This window comes from Myotis davidii, unplaced genomic scaffold (assembly GCF_000327345.1).
Source record: "Myotis davidii unplaced genomic scaffold, ASM32734v1 scaffold638, whole genome shotgun sequence".
Taxonomy (NCBI): domain Eukaryota; kingdom Metazoa; phylum Chordata; class Mammalia; order Chiroptera; family Vespertilionidae; genus Myotis; species Myotis davidii.
Window position 1 is genome coordinate 615762 of NW_006289391.1, and position 19435 is coordinate 635196.

At 60.0% G+C, this 19435-nt stretch overlaps 1 protein-coding gene across 1 annotated transcript in view; it reads left to right on the forward strand.

Moving 5' to 3' along the window:
- Window positions 1-8536: 8536 nt before the first annotated feature.
- Window positions 8537-19435, forward strand: part of ATP2A3 (ATPase, Ca++ transporting, ubiquitous) — a 24581-nt gene continuing 13682 nt past the window's right edge. The window contains exons 1-13 of the mRNA XM_006761501.2: window positions 8537-8617; window positions 8910-8992; window positions 10435-10539; window positions 10707-10845; window positions 11134-11214; window positions 11304-11389; window positions 13357-13821; window positions 15434-15522; window positions 15609-15711; window positions 16905-17036; window positions 17796-17921; window positions 18974-19192; window positions 19301-19432. Coding sequence (XP_006761564.1) covers window positions 8572-8617; window positions 8910-8992; window positions 10435-10539; window positions 10707-10845; window positions 11134-11214; window positions 11304-11389; window positions 13357-13821; window positions 15434-15522; window positions 15609-15711; window positions 16905-17036; window positions 17796-17921; window positions 18974-19192; window positions 19301-19432 — 1806 coding nt within the window. The 5' untranslated portion in view covers window positions 8537-8571. The remainder of the gene's footprint in view (window positions 8618-8909; window positions 8993-10434; window positions 10540-10706; window positions 10846-11133; window positions 11215-11303; window positions 11390-13356; window positions 13822-15433; window positions 15523-15608; window positions 15712-16904; window positions 17037-17795; window positions 17922-18973; window positions 19193-19300; window positions 19433-19435) is intronic.

A 19435-nucleotide genomic window follows, 5' to 3' on the forward strand; every position in this document is an offset into this window, starting at 1 on the left:
GGGCACGGGGACATCCCCGCCCCCGCCCCCCACCCCCAGTGTCCCCAAAGCACAGCTTGAGCTTGAGTCCCTCAGGGCTTGGGGCCTCGCCCTCCCGGGGTTCCCCTCGCCCTCCCGGGGTCCCCAGGCAGCCAGAGGGGAAGGCGCCCTGGCCCGAGTGCCTCGCTGCTCCCAACTGGCTCAAGATGAAGAAGAGCTGTCAGAAGGGCGCTTGGGGTTTTGTATTGGTTTAGAAAAACCACCTCTTATATAAATATTATCTTTCTGGAGCAGAAATCCTTTTTCAAAAAAATTAGTTGCTATATTTAGTTGCGCTGTGGGAAGAACTGGGGAGATAAATATTATTTAATGCCCCCATTAGTGACTTGGCAGGGAGGGTGTCACTGCTGCAGGACGGCGGGGGGCAGGGCCTGTTCCCCGACCCTGGGGCAGCAGGTCCGGGGGTCCACAGCCTCTTCTGTGCTGCTGTGGCCTCCCGCGTGCGAGTCCCGGCTCCCGGGGGAAACTGGAGACCCAGCCCTTGGCTCTGCCTCCAGAGTCACACAGATGCTGTCCTGTAGGACCCTGGCCGCTACCCCCCTCCTTTCTGACCCCATGTCTTTGTTGGTCCAGCAAAAGAGGCTGACTGAGAAGGAGGGAGACCCTAGTTCTCGCCATGCTCTTTTGCCTGGGCGAGGTGCCCTGGCCACTGAGCGGGTGTGTGAGGTGATGGACAAGGACGGTGGTGTGCTGTGTGGGTCCACAGAGGGGGGTGTGCACTAGGAGCGGGGTGTGTGCATTAGGAAAATTCGAGGGGCCATTGATGGCTCCCCTGAGTCCACTGTGCTTTGACCGTAGTGATAATGAAAGCTAAGTGTTCAGTGAGCACTTACTATGTGCCAGGCCCTGTTCTCAGGACTTTCATCTCTCATTTCTTCTGAGAACAGCTGTTGTCACCCGCATGTTAGAGGAGACAACGGAGGCACCAGGAGCTTAGTCAACTTGCCCAAGGTCACAGAGCAAGTGGCGGAGCTGTGACTGGGTGCCTGTCCCCGTCCGTGCCTCAATTTCCCTGTCTGTACAAGGGGCTCATAGTTTCTACAGCAGCCGTGGGCAAATGAATAAAACTAAATTAAAAAAAGACCGTACCCTTTTATGTAATGATGTTTACTTTGAATTTATATTAGTTCACACAAACACTCCATCCATGCTTTTGTTCCGGCCCTCCGGTCCAGTTTAAGAACCGACTGTGGGCCTCGAGTCAAAAAGTTTGCCCACCCCTGTTCTACAGGCTCTGGGACCTAGTGTGGGTGACTGTGCTAGGAGTTGGGGTCAGCTAGGCAGGAGCTATTCCAGCTCAGCCCCCAGCCCCTCTGAGTCCCAGAGGGCTCTTCTGATGTCTTTTCCTCAGGAGGCCTCAGGGCTCTGGACATGGAAAGGTGAGGAGAGGAGAGCCAGCTGCCCCTTCCCGCCTCCTGCTTTCCCTGCCCAGCTCCTGCCTGAGAGGGAGGCCGGGGTGTCCTGTGGTTGCTCCCGGCACAGCCTCTGAAGGGAACTGACAGGGGCGTGGACCCTAGCGCTGCCCCTTCATAGCTCTGTGACCCTGGGTAAGACCCTGCCTCTCTGTGCCTCAGTTTCTTCATCCTAAGAGAGGCTACAAGAGGCTCCGTGTCACAGGGTTGTTTGTGAGTGTTCGTTACACCAAGCCATCCCTCCTTGTAGCAGAAGAGGCGGGCCTGGCTTTGGGCCAGAAACTGGATGGTGTGGTGGGATGGCCCTGCTGGTGGAGGGGAACACCCCAGGGACTAGCGTCCCCCCAACCCCAGGAATCTATGCACCTGCAAGGTCGTTAGCAGCGCTGGTAACCACAAGGAAGTCATTTGCTTAAGTCCTGAAGTTTGCAAATTCTGCCAGCGGGGAGGCAGGGACGGGATCCCGCCCTTTCACCTCAGAGCTGGGGGAGGGGCCTCAGCTGTGCCCTCAGCGAGGAAACCAGCCAAGGAGTCCCCCATACACACAAAACACCGCCTGCCCCAACCGCAGCCTGGCGGGGTGTCCTCTGAGGCCCGGCCGGGCAGTGAGCAGCAGGCTCCTTGCCCACTGCCTTTCTCCGCAGGTCCCAGCGGTGCCCAGGACTCAGCTCCCTCAGGGGAAGGGTTTTCTACATCCTTGAAGTTTATTTTTTGAACAAAAATTAAAATGTGCACAAGGGACAACGTTCAGAGGGCAAAAAGGATACACAGTCATGCCTCCCCAGCCCTGTCCCCAAACATGAACTCCCAGCGTCCCGGGTCTTGGGTCTCCTCCCCCAGACCTTGTGCGCATGTGCACGCCTAGACCTGTGATCCATCATCGTTTTACACCGAGGAGCGGAGAGTGGATGGCTCGGGCTGCTTGGCCGCTGCTTCTCCCGGGACAGGCCTCGGTGGTGGTGCCCCGTGGCTTTATCCTGCGGCCGTCCCAGCCTTTCTTCTCAGGCCTTTGCTGGGCACTAGGCTTGTTCGCAGCCTCTGCCATCACACCAGTTACAAGGCATGTCCTCGACCCCATGCCACTTCACTCTTGCGAGTATCACCGAAGGGTGAATTCCTAGAAGTGGAATTGCTGGGTCAAAAGGCGCCTGACGGTCGTTGCTAAATCGTTCTCCATAAAGTCGCACCGCTGACCTGCCGGTGGCCCCCTCACCAGGGCAGTGTGCTATTGGCTGCTTTCGTCTGCGCCAACCTGCTGAGAAAATTGTCCTCTGGTGGTTCCAGTTTGCATCTCTGTGCTTCCGAGTCCGCGTGGGCATTTTTTCAGAGGCTTAGGAGCCATCCGATTTCCTTATGTCATGAACCGGCTGGCCGTCACCTTTCTGGACGTGAGCCAAGGCGGGAGGCAGCAGCCAAGGTTGGGCATCCTGTTAAGTGGGCCAACACCCAAGGTCCCTGGAAAGCCCGGTGACGTGGGAGTGGGGAGGGATCCTGGGAGCCCCAGGGTTGGTATCTTTTTAGGGGAGCTAGCTTCCTGGCTCTCAGGCAGCCATCTGTGTGGTGGGTGTGCCGGCCGCAGGGCTGCCAGGTGGGAGAGCTGGCTCCCAGTTAGATTCCAGCCAGCAGTGTCAGCTGTGGCCTTATCTCCTGCCCTTAGCACGGGCCCCAGGTGGCCGCTGGAATTTTTCGGAAACCCACAGAAACCAGGTCAGGAGGACTGGGGCCGGCAGGAAGGAGGAGGGAGAGAGATTCGAGGTGCCAGCCCCAGGCAGACCTGCCCTCCTCGGCCTCCGTGTCTGAGGCCGAGCAGAGATGGGCCCTGAGACCCCCACTCAGGGCCTCGCAGGTGTGAACCGACTCTCGGATCTGAGGGGCGTGGCTCTGCAGGGAGTTAGAAGCTCCAGGCCTTTCAGGCTTCACTCTGGTTTCCACACCCTTATTGGGCAAACTTAGGGCCCCCTCCCAGGGACGGCCTCAGGCCGGGCCCCTCAGAACTCCCCATCCCCCTGCGCCAGGAGCTTCCTGAGGCGGGGCCAGGTCTGCCCGCAGCACAGCTGGCGCACGGATGCTGAGCAAAGCCTTCTCCGGGTACTTCAGCGCCAGATCAGCCAGGCAGGCGGGCGTGGGCTCTGGAGAGCAGGACTGGCTTCCAAGGCCCCCTGCAGCGCAGGGCCAGGCCGCCCACTCTAGGTGGGCCCTGGAGACCAGGCAGGGCCAGGTGGGCTGGGCGGGGCGGCCCAGGTAAGGCCTCTCCTTTATTCTGCAAGTGACAATTTAATTGCTCTGTAAATTTACCTTTGAGGAAGACCTTGGTGAGCGCTTGCCTCTCCCGGCTGGAACTGACATTTAGAAGCTGAAAGACTAGTTTCCAATGTTGTGAGAAGGAAGGAGTCCAGAGGTGGGAGGGAGGGGAGCAGGTGGTGCTTGGGCCCTGAGGGCAGCCCTGGCCCTGTACCACCTTCTCCCGGGCTCTGGGCTGTGGGCAACTGAGTAAACAGCCCTGCAAGGCTGTGTGGGCCCAGAGGTGACTCAGCGCCTGCTGCCCTGAAGGTGCTCGGCCAGGTGGGGCGGCCCCACACTGTGACTGGCCAGAGCAGGGTGATCGGGGAGGGGACTTCTCCCCTGGGAGAAGCCTTCCTGGGAGGCTGGGGTTCAGATGAGGAGATGGGGAAGGGCGTCCTGCACAGAAGGAATGGCCCCAGCAAAACCTTGGAGGGGGGACACCTGGGGAGGTGGTGGCAACCCCGAGGCACCTCGCTTGGCTGGCAGATGTCTAAGATTCTGGAAGGGCAGCCGGGCAGATCTGGGAAGGCCTTGAAGACCATGTTAAGGATGGTCTTTATTCTGCAGGCCAGGGAGAGCCACTGGAGATCTGTAAACCAGGTGGAGACAGGGTCGTTCATTCATTATAGATGTTTACGGAGCACCGACGCGTTTTCCCAGGTGCTAGGGACATGGCACTTAACAAAGTTCTGTCACGGAGCCTGCGTTCTAATAACTATTATGGCTAATTTCTTGAGCATGTACGGTGTGCAGTGCATATTCTAAGTGTTTTGTGCAGAGCATGCCATTTAATCTTCACACCACCCCTGTGACATAGTGACTGTGATCACCCCCATTTTGCAGATGGTGAAACTGAGGCCCAGAAGGGGTCACAGAGTTACCAAGAGATAGAATAGGATTTGAAGTCAAGTCCTCTGGTCCAGATTCCTTGCTCTAACCCTGAAGTTTATCTGATCACATGCTCTTTTGCCCCCCAGGACCCACAGGCTAACCCCCAACACCCGCTTCACACCCCCACCCCCTCGGGCAGCCCAGCCCCACATCAGGCATCTTTGGACATGGGCCGGAGCGGAGGTGGGCTGGGAGGAGCCATTAGTGGGAGGTCCACAGGTCCTCCAGGAGAGCAGTGGGGCTGCCTGCTCCCGGGCACGCCCAGCAGGCCCTGGAGGGAGCACTCCTCCTGTGCAGCCTGGCGGATGGCGCCTCGAGGTGGGCAGGGTGGGGCATTCTCCTCATTTAACGAGTGGGCTTCTGGCACTGCTGAGAGCCCAGTGCCACCGTTTCAGGGGGAACTGGTTCAGCCCTCCCCACTATGTGCAGCCGGCTCGGATAGCAAAAGGGAGCCAGCATCGTACAGGGATGCCTGGGGAGCGGCTGGAGGGCGCTCCATAGCCCCTGGGCTCGGTCACGTGACAGGAGAATTGGTCATCTAAGGCAGTGGTTCTCAACCTTCTGGCCCTTTAAGTACAGTTCCTCATGTTGTGACCTAACCATAAAATTATTTTTGTTGCTACTTCATCACTGTAATGTTGCTACTGTTATGAATTGTAATGTAAATATCTGATATGCAGGATGGTCTTAGGTGACCCCCGTGAAAGGGTCCTTCGACCGCCAAAGGGGTCGCGACCCACAGGTTGAGAACCGCTGGTCTAGGGTTTTGGCAGGATTGGAGTTTGAAGCAGACCAGGCCTGAGCTGGCAGAACCTAGTGACCCCCAACAACCCCTGTGAGGAGAGCAGAGCCTGTGGGCACGGATGGTTTTGGCTGGTGGCTCTGGGGCCACGGTAGAGGGATGAGCCAGTTGATAGAAGGAGAGCCATCCAGCTCAACAAGCAGGACATGAGACACCAAGTTTTTTCAGGTGACCTTGGCTCGGAGGAGCAGAGGGACTGGGAAGGCAGGACAGCCTAGGAGTTAGTGCAGGAGGTCCAGAGGGTTGAGCAGACGGTTGAGAACTAGACTACCTGAGCTCAAAACCATTCTTGCCACTCCCACTTCCCACTGTGTGACCATAAACTAGTCGCCCAACCTCTCTGGGCTCCAGTTGTCTACTCTGTAAAATGGGAATAATAATGGAACGCTCCTTGTCAGGTTGGTTGAGAGTCACCGGAGAGTAATGCACGTGAGACGCTAGCAGGGCGTCTGGCGCACTCAGCGCTAATAATTCTGCGGTAATTTATCGCGAGCGTCCCCTCTGTGCTCAGCACACAGTGCCCTCCCATTTACCTTTGGAGATAAAGGAGGTAAAGCACCTGGCACGCTGCTTGGTACATAGTAGGTGCCCAGTAAATGGGGTTCTTATTAGCATTAACGATTATCTTCAGAGCAGCCCTTCAGGGTAGGGTGGACCCCCGTCTTCCAAATGAGGCTCAGAGCCCCCCAGGAGCCAGGTGCTCAGGCAGGACAGAGCACATGTGTGCGCATGTGCAGGTTGGGCAGGTTGTCTGCTGTGATCGAATGGCTGGTTGGGCCTCCCCCAGGAACAGTGAGGGGGCGGGGCGGGGAGCCTTGTGGTAGAAGCCAGGTTTGGGGAGAAGCGGATATCAGTCAGGACCAAATAGACCAGCGGTTCTCAACCTGTGGGTCGCGACCCCTTTGGCGATCGAACGACCCTTTCACAGGGGTCGCCTAAGACCAACCTGCATATCAGATATTTACATTGCGATTCATAACAGTAGCAACATGACAGTTATGAAGTAGCAACGAAAATAATGTTATGGTTGGGTCACAACATGAGGAACTGTATTTAAAGGGCCAGAAGGTTGAGAACCACTGAACTAGACTATGCTGCTGTAACGACCCCCAAATCTCAATGGCTTCAAACAATAGGGGTCCCGTCTCGCCCGCTCTGAATATGTGTGTGTCCATGGCAGGTCATCCGGGGCTCTGTCTCCTGCACCCCGTGACTCAGGTGCACAGACCAGACACCTCTTGCAGATTGCTGGTTTCTGCAGCGGAGGGACAGAGAGCTCCTGACCTGTGCCGTCCAATAGGCAACCACTGGCCGAGTGTGGCTATTGAAATGTAAATGAATGAAAATTAAGTAAAATTTACAAGTTAGTTCCGCAGTCACGCTAGCCAGCTGCTCGCCACCTTCCCAGTGCTCAGAGCTGCCTGTGGCTGGCGGCTGCTGTGCAGGACAGCGCAGCTGCAGGACACTCCATCTCAGACAAGTTCTTGGACCGCAGTCCAGTGCGGCGGCCTGGAACTAACCCAGGTCCTTCTTTTCACAAGTCCCATGGAGGCCGGGAAGTGCCTACAAGATGGGAGAGTCAGAAATACTGTAAGTTCTCACCTAACGATATAGGTTCTTGAAACGGTTGCAAAACGATGTATAACAAACCCAATTTTATGATAGGCTCATTGATAGAAACTGGTTAAGTTCCTGCGGCATCACATCAACATTGCTGTATTTGGGGGACAGCATAACGGCCACCAAAGAGTGGGTCCTGGGTCAGCTTGGGGGTCAGAGAACAGAAGGGGGGACCCGCGTGGAAGGGTAGAGAAAGAACTCGTGAGGCAGGGAGAGGGTGGCTTGAGGGGAACTAGCTTCCCAGCCCCAGGCCTTGCTCCTGCCCAGAAAAAAGAATGCGCTGAGGAGTATGGTGGCGTAGGTGCTGTGTGCGTTACTAACGGAGGGTGAGGGAGGCAGCGGGAGGGGTTCAGGTGGGACTTCCAGGTAAGCGCCCTTCAGCCAGGGACCCTGAAGATGCCCGCGGAGGTGGGAGCGAGGGGTCTCCTGGGCAGAGCGCAGCAGAGGCAGGCTGACGTGTGCCCCGAGGCTGGCGCTGCTCCGGCCAAGGTGGGCATGGCTGAGACGGCCCCTCAAGGACCCTCCTCCATGAGGGAATTGGCCCAGAAACCAGGCCTGGCCCTCCCCCCGCCTTTCCTGTTCACTTCAGCTAAATAGATCAGGAGGAACATGTCTGTTTGATTTTAATCTCAACGCAGGACACTGGAGATTACATTTTCCACGGAAAATGTCAGCCGCTGCCTAAAATAGGACTTTGGCGAAAATGCTAGAAAGTGTATTTTTAGGTTATATGTTTCCCTCCTGGATTCCTGCAGCCAAACCGTAACGGGCTGCCTGATACTCTACGGTTTGGCTGCCAGGTGCAGGCCCCAGATCTTCCAAACAGGTGGTCTGCGAGAGGGCTCCCACGGGGAAAATGATGGGCGGGCACTTGAGGCCAAAACAGGTGGACAATGTGAAGACTGGTGTGGGGGGGAGCCAGCCTGGGGTGGGGCCTCAGAATCTGACCCAGCTCCCGAGTGATGCCAGTGCTGCTGGCCCCAGCCTGTCCCTGGAGGAGCCAGGGAGAGAGGAGGCGGGGCTAGGTCAGCTGGGCCTCTGGGAGCTGAGCGTGCAGGGGTCCTCCCTGCCTGGCTGCTGGCTGCTGTGGCCGTGTCCAGGGGGAGCCCCGGGGGGTGTGGGGCTCAGACCTCGTCCTGGTGCAGCAGGTGCATCAGAGGCAACCCAAGCCCATGTTCAAAATTCGAGGGGTCGGGGTGGGGGACATTGATCAGGACTGGGCAGCCGTGGAAAAGGAGCCGCACAGGGCAGCTGCTGACTTGCTGTGACCTCGGGGTCCCTCTGTGACTCGGGGAGGGGCTGGCCTGGAGGCTCTGGAAGGACTCCCCTGGCCTGGTCTTGTCCTGGGGGAGCCAGGCCACACCAGACCATCCTCAGCCAGAGTGGGTGGGGGCGTGTGTGGCAGGGGGGGCAGGGGGAGTGGAGTCCATTCTGTGACTCCAGAGAGCAGTGGGCATGTCTAAACCATGGTGGGGGCACGGAGGGAGGGGCCTACTGCATAACCCAATCGTCTCTTGTCTCCGCATGGCTCCCACGGCTGCCGATCCCACAGAGCTCCCGACCGAGGAAGGTGAGGCTCTTGCCAGGGCGGCTGCAAGGCCCCTGGGTGACATCCTTGGGCCATTCATGGTCACGTGTGTCCTCCCCTCCTGGACAGAGTGAGGCCCTGCCGAGCCCCCGAGCATCGCCCACCTGTGCCTCTCCAGGCCTTGGGCCCGCCCTCTGAATGGTGGTGGTGGTGGTGGTGGTGGTGGTGGTGCAGGGGGTGGTAGGTCAGGCGGTCTCCAAGGCCATCCCAGCTCTGAATGGGGGCAGGCCAGCTGGTCAGGGGCCCAGGCCTCACACCGTGTTCCTGTTCCCAGGGAAGTCCCTGTGGGAGCTGGTGCTGGAGCAGTTCGAGGACCTTCTGGTGCGCATCCTGCTGCTGGCCGCCCTGGTCTCCTTTGTAAGTGGGGCCCCGTCCCACAGCATCAGGCAGCCGGTGGGAGGCGGGGAGCCAGGCCGGGCGAGTGCTCAAAGCCCCAGGCTCTGAACACAGAGCTGTCCTCCCCACTATTGGCATCCTTGGGCCCCTGCCCACCCTGCCCTGCTCAGAGGTCAGCTTCCCCTGTGAACCCTTGCAGCCCCCACTGGACCCCACTCCCATCTGTCCCGCCCTGGCTGCCAGCGTCTGCCCCTGCCCCTGCCCATTTTGGCTCAGGGTTTCTCAGCCTCAGCACTACTGACATTTGGATCAGCTGATCTTTGCTGGGGGGCTGTCTTATGCACCATAGAGTATTTAGCAGCTCCCCTGGCCTCCACCCACCAGATCCAGTGGCACCCCCTGTTGTGACAAGCAAGTCTCCAGAGGTTGCCTAATGTCCCCAGAAAATGAAGTCACCCTGGTTGAGGGCCCCTTCTGTGGCTCCCTGTGCCCCTCAGAAGACTTGAGGCTGTAACCTCTTGCCACCTCCCAGGGCTGCTGCGTCCCTTTGCTCTCGCCCCTTCCCACTGCCCGGACCCCTCCTGGACCCTCAGGGCCATGGGGTCAGGATGGAGTGGGGAGGGGGCAGTGGTTGTTATTGGGGACTGAGCAGCAGAGACCCACGGGTGATGCAGGCACATGGCTGCCCTGAGGGTAGACGGGATTCCTGCTCCCATCCAGCGCCCAGCAGGGCCTGGGCGGAGACCTGGTCTTGGGGACTTGGAGCGGAGGGGCAGCAGGGCCCTCGGGGGACTGACCCTTCCCCTCCAGCCAGCTGTGTCTAGCCCTCCTGGCCGCTCCCTGTCCCCGTGGAAACTGAGGACTCTTACAGAGAAAAAAGTCTACCCTAAAATGGCTGAGCCGAAAGGGTGCTGGTACGGATGCACGGAGGCAGTGGAGGGGCGTGGCAAGTTCCAGTTAGGCCGAGAGGTGGGAATGAGACTGGGTCTCCTGCTTCAGGCCCGGGCTCTGGCTGGAATCCTGTGGGTCTGGCCACCGGCCTCCGGGCGGGAGCCTGAAGCAGGATCGGCTGGGCTTGTTAAAACAGACTGCGGAGCTGCTGACTCCGGAGGGCTGGGATGGACCCCGAGAATCGCATTTTAACAGGTTCCCAGGTGGTGCTGCTGCACGTGGGGCTGTGGGCCCCACGCTTGGAAAACCTCAGCTAGGCAGACAGCGAGACCTGCAGCTGCCAGCTGTGCAACTGGCCCACGCTCCTGAGAGCTGGTGGGTGGGATTGGGCTGTGGTGGTCGCTACCCACAGAGGCTGCGTGTCCGCCACGGCCTCAGAGCAGCTCTCTCCACGCCCCAGGGGCATCTTCCCCCAAAGCGGGGGAGCAGACAGGAGACCCCGCACACAAAGGAAGTGGCCAGCAGACCCTGGCCCAAGCAGAGCCCCAGTTCACCAGCTTTGACCCCGGCAGGTCCTGGCCTGGTTCGAGGAGGGCGAGGAGACCATGACGGCCTTCGTGGAGCCCCTGGTCATCGTGCTGATCCTTGTGGCCAATGCAGTCGTGGGCGTGTGGCAGGTGGGAGACATGGGGCTGGGCCTGGGCTGCTGGGTGCGACCTCTCCCTGGTGCTGGAGTCCTGCAGGCCCTTCTGCTTCCAGCTCCAGCCCAAGCCCCCAGGGTGTCCCTCCAAGAGGGGGGCCTGCTGGGGCCAGGAGTGCAGACCGCGCCCGCCCTGTGCTGCAGGAACGCAACGCCGAGAGTGCCATCGAGGCCCTGAAGGAGTACGAGCCCGAGATGGGCAAGGTGCTGCGCTCCGACCGGACCGGTGTGCAGAGGATCCGCGCGCGGGACATCGTCCCCGGAGACATCGTGGAAGTGGCGGGTACATTGGGGGCCTCTTCTCTTCCGGGGTGATGCTGGCGCGCCCATCCCTCTCCGTGCCCCCGTCTTTCTGGCTGTCTATGTAGATCTCTTCAAAGCTCTTGGCCCAAACCCTGTTGGACAGGTGAGACCGTAGGCCAGCGGACAGGGCCCACCTGAGGGATCACAGCTGGGATCCTGCCTCCCAGCCCCAGCCTTGGGTCCTGGCGGCCCTCCTGGCTCTTCCCAGGACCCGAGGCCGGGGGCGGCGCCCAAAGCCACCCTCAGCCATGCCTCTCTCCCTCCGCAGTGGGAGACAAAGTGCCTGCTGACCTCCGCCTCGTGGAGATCAAGTCCACCACGCTGCGAGTGGACCAGTCCATCCTGACAGGCGAGGCCCGGAGGCGGGGCCGAGCGGGGCTGGGTCAGGGCCTGGGGGTGTCTTCACACGGGGCTTCTAATTTCCGATTCCATGACCAGGTGAGTCCGTGTCCGTGACCAAGCACACAGATGCCATCCCAGATCCCAGAGCCGTGAACCAGGACAAGAAGAACATGCTGTTCTCTGTAAGTCCGTGCGCCTTTGCCTGGACAATGATAATAGAATAATATTTAGATGGGTCAGGTAAAGCCCTACAGGGAAGAGCCTCATCGATTATTGACAACACATATAATAAGTTCATAGTGAAATAATAGCTGTGCCTGTATTCGTTTATTTAATCTTCACAAGACAACACCTTGTTATCTGCATTTTCCAGCAAGGAAACAGGCACAGAGACGTTAAGTGGCCCAAGGTCACACAACCAGTGACTGGCAGAGCTGGGATGTGAATTTAGACATTCGGACTCCAGAGCTTTTCCTCTTACCTGCTAGGTTTATCCTGCTTTAAACTGGAGAGGGGTCAAGTTTGCCTATAGTCATTCGTTGGAGAATGTTCTAGAGCAGCGGTTCTCAACCTGTGGGTCGCGACTCCCGTGGCGGTCGAACGACCCTTTCACAGGGGTCGCCTAAGACCATCGGAAAACACATACATAATTACATATTGTTTTTGTGATTGATCACTATGCTTTCATTATGTTCAATTTGTCACACAAATTGAAATTGGGGGTCACCACAACATGAGGAACTGTATTAAAGGGTCACGGATTTAGGAAGGTTGAGAACCACTGGTCTAGAGGAAGAGTGTTGCTAAAGTGATGGAGGGTGGCAGGAGTCGTCATTTCTCCTCGGGGCAAACCCACCCCCCACATCATGATGCCAGGCCCCCCTGGCTCTTTTCAGGGAGATCGATGGGATCAACCCTGTTGGGAGTGACCTGCCCCTGCGGCTCAGAGGGACTTAACTAGTGATGCTCTCTGGCTGCCTGGAAACAGCCTGCAGCCGAGCACGGAAGCCACAAGGATGGCTCAGGTTGGTGGGCAGGGCCAGAGCACCACGTTATAAGGGCCTAGAGAGCCTCCCTGGAAGGGAACAGCAGTGGGAGGTGATCTTCACCCAGAGCTCTTCCTGAGGATGGCGCCCTGCCTCGAGGCAGAGAGGCCTTGGGGTGGGAGGGGACGCTGGGGGCGTGCTCAGGGATCAGCGGCCGTCACTGGGAGCCTTTAGGGGAGGTTGGTCTGGCTAACCGCAGGTCATTTCCTCCGCTGGGGGCCTGCGAGTGGGGGGCGGGGGCTGCATGGCTCAGGGCAGAAGAGAGGCTGAGGCTGCCACCAGCACCCCCCTGGCTCCATCCTCAGCTCAGTCACCCGTCTGAGGGGTACTGAGCTCTCAGCCTCCGGGAGCAGCTGCCTTGGGCCTCTGTTAGACCATTTTTCAGAAGAGGACATGGAAGCCCAAGGCTGACCGGCCCTTACACTGGCCCTTAAAGTCCTGGCTGCCCAGGATTTGACTCAGGCCTTGGAAAGGGATGGACTTAAGGTCAAGTTTCCCGGATTCGTCCGTAAATATTTACGGGTGGTTTACCTGTGATCACAGGCGGTCACATTCCTGCGTGGCTGCTTTGTTGTCTATGAATCTTACTTTGATGGGTTGGTTCTATGTTGTGCTGGTTGATGATACTGTCAATATTGGCCTGGCGCCCAGGAGGTGTGGCTCAGTGGCTGAGCATCAACCCATAACCCAGGAGGCCATGGTTCGATTCCCGGTCAGCGTGATCCCCAGTAGTGGGTGTGCAGGAGGCAGGGGATCGATGATTTTCTCTCATCAGTGATGTTTCTATCTCTCTCTCCCTCTCCTTTCCTCTCTCTGAAATAAATAAAAACATAGTTTTTAAAATATTGGCCTGGAGCTTCCTCTGTGCCAGGCCCCAGGGTAGGCACTGGGGAGATGGTGCTGAACCAGGCCCCTGCCTTCGTAGAGCTGGCACTGTCACGAGACGACAGCAGTAACTCAACACTGTATAGCTGCTGAGTCCAGGGGCGCTAAGCAACATGGAGAAAGAGAGCCACGTGGGGGATACGAGCCCGGCCCCGAAGGAGCAGGGGTCCTGGGCCCTTTCCCTGGTGCTAAACAGCTCTTCCCTCACCCCTGGCCAGGGCACCAACATCGCCTCGGGCAAGGCAGTGGGTGTGGCCGTGGCCACGGGCCTGTGCACGGAGCTGGGTAAGATCCGGAGCCAGATGGCGGCCGTGGAGCCAGAGCGGACGCCACTGCAGCAGAAACTGGATGAGTTTGGGCGACAGCTGTCCCACGCCATCTCCGTCATCTGCGTGGCCGTGTGGGTCATCAACATCGGCCACTTCGCCGACCCGGCGCATGGCGGCTCCTGGCTCCGAGGTGCTGTGTACTACTTCAAGATTGCCGTGGCCCTGGCTGTGGCCGCCATCCCCGAGGGCCTCCCGGCTGTCATCACTACATGCCTGGCGCTGGGCACACGGCGCATGGCACGCAAGAACGCCATCGTGCGGAGCCTGCCCTCCGTGGAGACCCTGGGCTGCACCTCCGTCATCTGCTCCGACAAGACGGGCACGCTCACCACCAATCAGATGTCTGTCTGTCGGGTGAGTGTCCCGGGGCAGCTTGGGGTCCCACTGGTGTTGCTCTGTGATGCTCAGCTCCTCTCTGGGTCGCTCCCTGGCTCCTTTGTGGCCGGGGGTGGAGGAGAGAACTGGTAGGATGCCCCCTGGTGGGGAACAGAGTCCGGTTTTCGTGGGGCCGAGCAGCAGAATCTGGCTGGACATGGGTCACTAGGCAGGTCATCGCCCACCTGTGAACCTCAGTTTCCTCATCTGAAGTGTGGGTATGTCAGCCCTGCCCGGTCGCCATAAAAGACACAGGAGAGGGTCAAGCACAGCCTTGAGGCATCTGAGCCACGCTGGGCCTGCACCCAGGTTCTATACTGCTCCGCCATGACTCCCTGTGGTCAACGCCTGTCATCAGATCCGCCAGCTCCAGTGTCCTGGGAAGAGCCAGGGCAGGAATTATTCATTCCCTGGAATTCGATCCCAGATCCTGGCCCTGCTGCCCACATGCTCCAGGGATTCTGGCTGAGACTAGCAGGTGCAGAGGGCAGACGGGTGGGTGAGGTGATGGTGAAGGTTGTGGATTTCCCACCTGTCTCAGGTTTCCCGCCCCACCCCACCCCAGCGCTCCTGTCCCACCTCTGCTCCCACAACCTGCCCACTGGGCCTTGGAAATCCAGGCTCTGTGTCTGAGACTTCAAACCCCTATGGAAGCCCATCAGAGGCCGCCACAGGGGAGGGGGCACCCGCGGCCTGACGGCTGGGCAGCCCCTGACCTGCTACAATCCCTAGTGGGACTTCATTGAACAGTGTCCTTGGCTGAGAAGCACAGGCCAGGGCAGTCGTAGAGCCTTGCGTGCTGGACGATGGCTGAGAAACCTGACTTCTTAGGGCTGTGCTGGCTGGAGGGCTGCCCCAGGAGCAGGGAGGGGAGAGGGAGGGAAGGGGCATTTGTTGAGCACCTACTGGGTGCCGGGCTGGCCATGGGTGTGGGAATGTGCAGCGAGGCAGTTTCCAAGAAGCAAGATCTGTCTCCCTGGCAGAGCTGGCTGGCAGGCAGGGAGTGGGCTGCCCAGGGCAAGGAGAGCCCCCATCTCTGGGAGGCACAGGCAGGGGCTGGGGGACCCAGCAGGGTTTGGGGGCGGGAGCTCACTATGTGTGGACACCTTTGGGCAGGAGGGGTCTGTGCCCTGGAAAAGGCTGTGGGTTTTCTCCCTTAGAGGCCAGGAACCCCTCCCCTTGAAGGGAGAGAAGGGGCAGCTGGACGCTGATCCTACTTTCTGTCCAAGTCACCGGTGGAGAAGCAGGCTCAGTGCTCAGCCAGGGCTCAGGACCCAGGTTCCTGCCCCAGCTCAGGGCTCTGTCAAGCTCCCAGCGGGCCCCAGAACATTGAGGAGTCTGCCATAAACGCTCAGGGGCCTAGAGCAAAGGGACGAGTCAGAACCACACACCTGGGCAGAGCAGAGGTTCCGCCTCAGCCTGGACTCTGTACCATACACAGCACCTCTGTGAGCCTGTGGGAGGGAAGGCCGGTGGCTCCAATGGGGACCCACAGGACCCCAACCTGGGGCCAGGCTTTACTCAGACTGGCTGCCAGGGCGGAGGGAGGTGAGGGCCCGCCTCAGCATGCCCCCGTGCTCCCTATCCTCAGATGTTCGTGGTAGCCGAGGCGGAAGCTGGCGCATGCCGTCTGCACGAGTTCACCATCTCCGGCACCACCTACACCCCGGAGGGCCAAGTGTGAGTGCTGGGTGAGGGGCCGTGGGTGCGCGGGGCTTCCTGGTGAGCAAGGCCAGGGCCCTGGTGCTGACCGCCTGGCTCCTCAGGCTGCAGGGAGAGCAGCCGGTGCGCTGCGGGCAGTTCGATGGGCTGGTGGAGCTGGCGACCATCTGTGCCCTGTGCAACGACTCCGCCCTGGACTACAACGAGGTGGGCCGCGACTCCGGTTTTATGGTCTCCCTAGTGTCCAAGCTCCCAGGACAGACCCTTCTCCCAGGGTCTCAAAGCTCCCAGGATTGGTGGCACCGGCCGTTTCAGAGTGCCACACCCCAGGAGCACTGCCACCCCAACACACACCACCCCCGCAACTGCCACCCCTTCCTCTTTCTCAACTGAATTTGGAACCCTGCCCCGGGGCTCTAGGACTGTGGGGGACTGTAATGTAAGGGGCTGCAGGGCCAGGGAGGGTGTTTAAAGCAGAAGGCACAGCCCAGAAAAGGCGAACAGACCACAGCAGCCTGAAGTGGTTTAGGTGTGAGCGCCCCTCCCGGTGGCTGGCAGGAGGCCACACCCGGCCCAGCCCAATGCCAGGCTGAGGCCAGTCGGTAGCCACCGAAGGGCTTTCACCAAGGGAGTGGCATGGTCAGATTTACATTTACAAATGCCACCCAGGCTTCTGTGTGGAGGATGGAACAGGCAGGGCAAGCCTGGAGCCAGGGAGGCCGATGTGGTCCTCCAGGCCAGGGAGCTGCTGGCTGCGGCCTCAGGAAGATGGGGAGTCGGAGAGAGACTTAGGAGCCCAGACCCTGGGACTAGGTAACTGGCTGGATGAGAAGGAGGTGGTTGTCAGGGTAGCTTCCTGGCTGGGCTGTAACTATAGTTACTAAGGTAACAACTACAGGGAGAGGCGAGGTGGCCTGACGGACCCCAGCAAACAAAGTCCAGTGGGCAGCAGCTGGACAGGAGGCCTGAGAGCTCAGGGGGTGGTCTCGGCCGGCCGGGCTCTGGCATTCATGAGCACGTGAGTGGTGGGGGAGGCAGGGGCCACGTGAGACCTCAGGGAGAGTCGGGAGGGAAGGAGCAGCATCGGAGAGCAGGATTGACGAAGAGGAAGGGTTTGGGAAGGTGAGGAGGGCCAGGAGAGAGAGGCGAAGGGAGGGAGGGAGGGTGCAAGGCCACTGGTGCCGGAGAAGGGAGGGTGGGAAGGGAAGGTGAGCATCAGTGCCAGACACCACTCAGACCCCAGCAGAGCTGGTCTGGGCAGGGCCCACAGGTCTGATGCAAAGGAGGCTACAGGTACCTGGCAGAGGGAGCTCCAAGGGGCAGGAAGTGGGGGGGAGGTGAGGCTGGGAGCCCTCTGGGGGTCACCCTTCCCCTTACTCCTGTTCCCTGGGCCCCTCCAGGCCAAGGGCGTGTATGAGAAGGTGGGAGAGGCCACAGAGACAGCCCTGACTTGCCTGGTGGAGAAGATGAACGTGTTCGACACCAACCTGCAGAACCTCTCCCTAGTGGAGCGAGCTGGCGCCTGCAACGCGGTGAGCGGGGTGGGGGCTGGGCCACATGGCTGGGCCTTCTGGGGCCTCTGGGGAAGGGAGAAAGGAGGACAAGTCCTGGGAGGCTTCTGGGGGAGGAAGGACCTCAGACCCTCCGACTCCTTGGCTAGGAAGAAAATCGAGGAAAACACTGAGTGAGGCCAGAGACTTGGAGTTGGGAAGTGCACAGCATGGCGAGGAATTGGCAACCTTACGGCACTTCTGGGGCTGGAGAGGGAGATGGAGGCCTCACACGCCGGGGGCAGAGGAGAGATGCCGTCCCTCTATAGCAGGGGTCCTCAAACTACGGCCCGCGGGCCACATGCAGCCTGCCAAAAACATTTATCCGGCTCGCCAGGTGTTTTTGCTGCCGCTGTGTGCATAGGAATTTGTTCATAGTTTTGTGTTTTTTTTTTAAACATATTTTATTGATTTTTTACAGAGAGGAAGGGAGAGGGATAGAGAGTTAGAAACATCGATGAGAGAGAAACATCGATCAGCTGCCTCCTGCACATCTCCCACTCCCTTGAGTCCGCAGGCCAACACTCTATCCGCTGAGCCAAACTGGTTAGTGCCATAGTTTTTTTTAAAACTATAGTCCGGCCCTCCAACGGTCTGAGGGACAGTGAACTGGCCCCCTGTTTAAAAAGTTTGAGGACCCCTGCTCTATAGCAAGAGGCTCTTTAGAGGCGGAGCGGCTGGTGAGAAAGCAGTGGGTCGCTGGCTCTGCCCCTCACGCCCTGACCCACCTGGGCCCCACAGGTCATCCGTCAGCTGATGCGGAAGGAGTTCACCCTGGAATTCTCCCGAGACCGGAAGTCTATGTCCGTGTACTGCACGCCTACCCGCCCCGGCCAGGCGGCCCAGGGCAGCAAGATGTTTGTGAAGGTGGGAGCTGCCTGAGTGGCTGGGGCCTCTACATGCGCGGGGTCCCTGGGGTCCCTGGTCTCCAGTCCTCTGAAGAGCACAGGCTCAGCTGGAGAGACGAAGGGAGGTGTGAGGCCCACCGTCTTCAATGGACCCGGAGCCAGGGTGGTTGCCTGCCTGGGGGGACTGGGAGCAGGACCCGGACGTGGTGGAGGGACAGCCAGGGACAGGGGCTGAGGCCTGGCCCTCGCCATGGTCCCCGCTCTGGGCTGAGAGGCACTGCCTGGCCACACGACCTTGGGGTCACCCATGCTCTGCTGGGGGGCTCGGGCTCCCCATCTCAGTAGCAGGGCCAGGCTGGCAGCCCTGTGCCTCTGGCTGGGGGCGTGGAGGTGGTTGGTGCCCCTCTTTGGTGCTCCTTCCCAGAGAGGGACGGAACCCGCCCCATCCCATCCGGACCTCTGCCCATCGCAGCCCTGACTTTACCTGCAGTGGCGGCGTCAGCCCCTGTTGGAATGAAAGGCTTGTGTGGGCTGTGTGGGCTGTGTGGGCGGCTTGGGCGGCTTCAAGAACGCAGCCCTGCCTTTGGGGAAAGGGAGAAGGCCCTGATGGAATGCTCAGGGCGGTTCCCAGGCATGGGGGGAGGTCTGAGGTGCAACCTCGAGGTCACTGAGGAGCCTGCCACCCCCAGACCTCCTTCTCAGAGCCACACCCACCACGCCCTCTGTGTGACTCTATTCTGGTGCCCCAGCAGGGCCCAGCCTGCCTCCTGCTGCTGAGCCCTCTATAGAATTAGGGTCCCCCTCCCCCCCACAATGCTGCAGTCACCTCAGCACAGGCTGGTGGGGGGCGGGTGCCATCCGTGGGGCCATGGCCCGCGCGTTCCCTTGGGATCTTCTCATGGCGGGGCCACTCGGTTCCCACTCTGAGCTTTCAGAGAGCGGATTCTGGTCCTTGCTTGGCCGCGGGTCCCCCTGGGTGGTCTGTCCCCACACCTGGGCCGCAGTCTCCAGGTGGGTCAGGAGGGAGGAGACGGGTCCTGACTGACAGAGCTGCCCCTCCGCATGCTGCAGGGGGCTCCGGAGAGTGTGATCGAACGCTGTTCCTCAGTCCGAGTGGGGAGCCGCAGGGTACCCCTGAACACCACCTCCAGGGAGCAGATTCTAGCCAAGATCCGGGACTGGGGCTCGGGCTCGGACACACTGCGCTGCCTGGCCCTGGCCACCCGGGACGCGCCGCCGAGGAAGGAAGACATGCAGCTGGATGACTGCAGCAAGTTCGTGCAGTACGAGGTGGGTGCGGGCGGCCCCGGGCGGGGGCAGGCGTCTGCCTGCGGCGGCTGGGCGGGCAGCAAGGGGAGGATGGGTCCGGGCCCCACTGGCATCTGCCCCTCCCGACAGACGGACCTGACTTTCGTGGGCTGCGTGGGCATGCTGGACCCTCCGCGGCCCGAGGTGGCTGCCTGCATCGAACGCTGCCACCGGGCAGGCATCCGTGTGGTCATGATCACGGGGGACAACAAAGGCAGGGGGGTG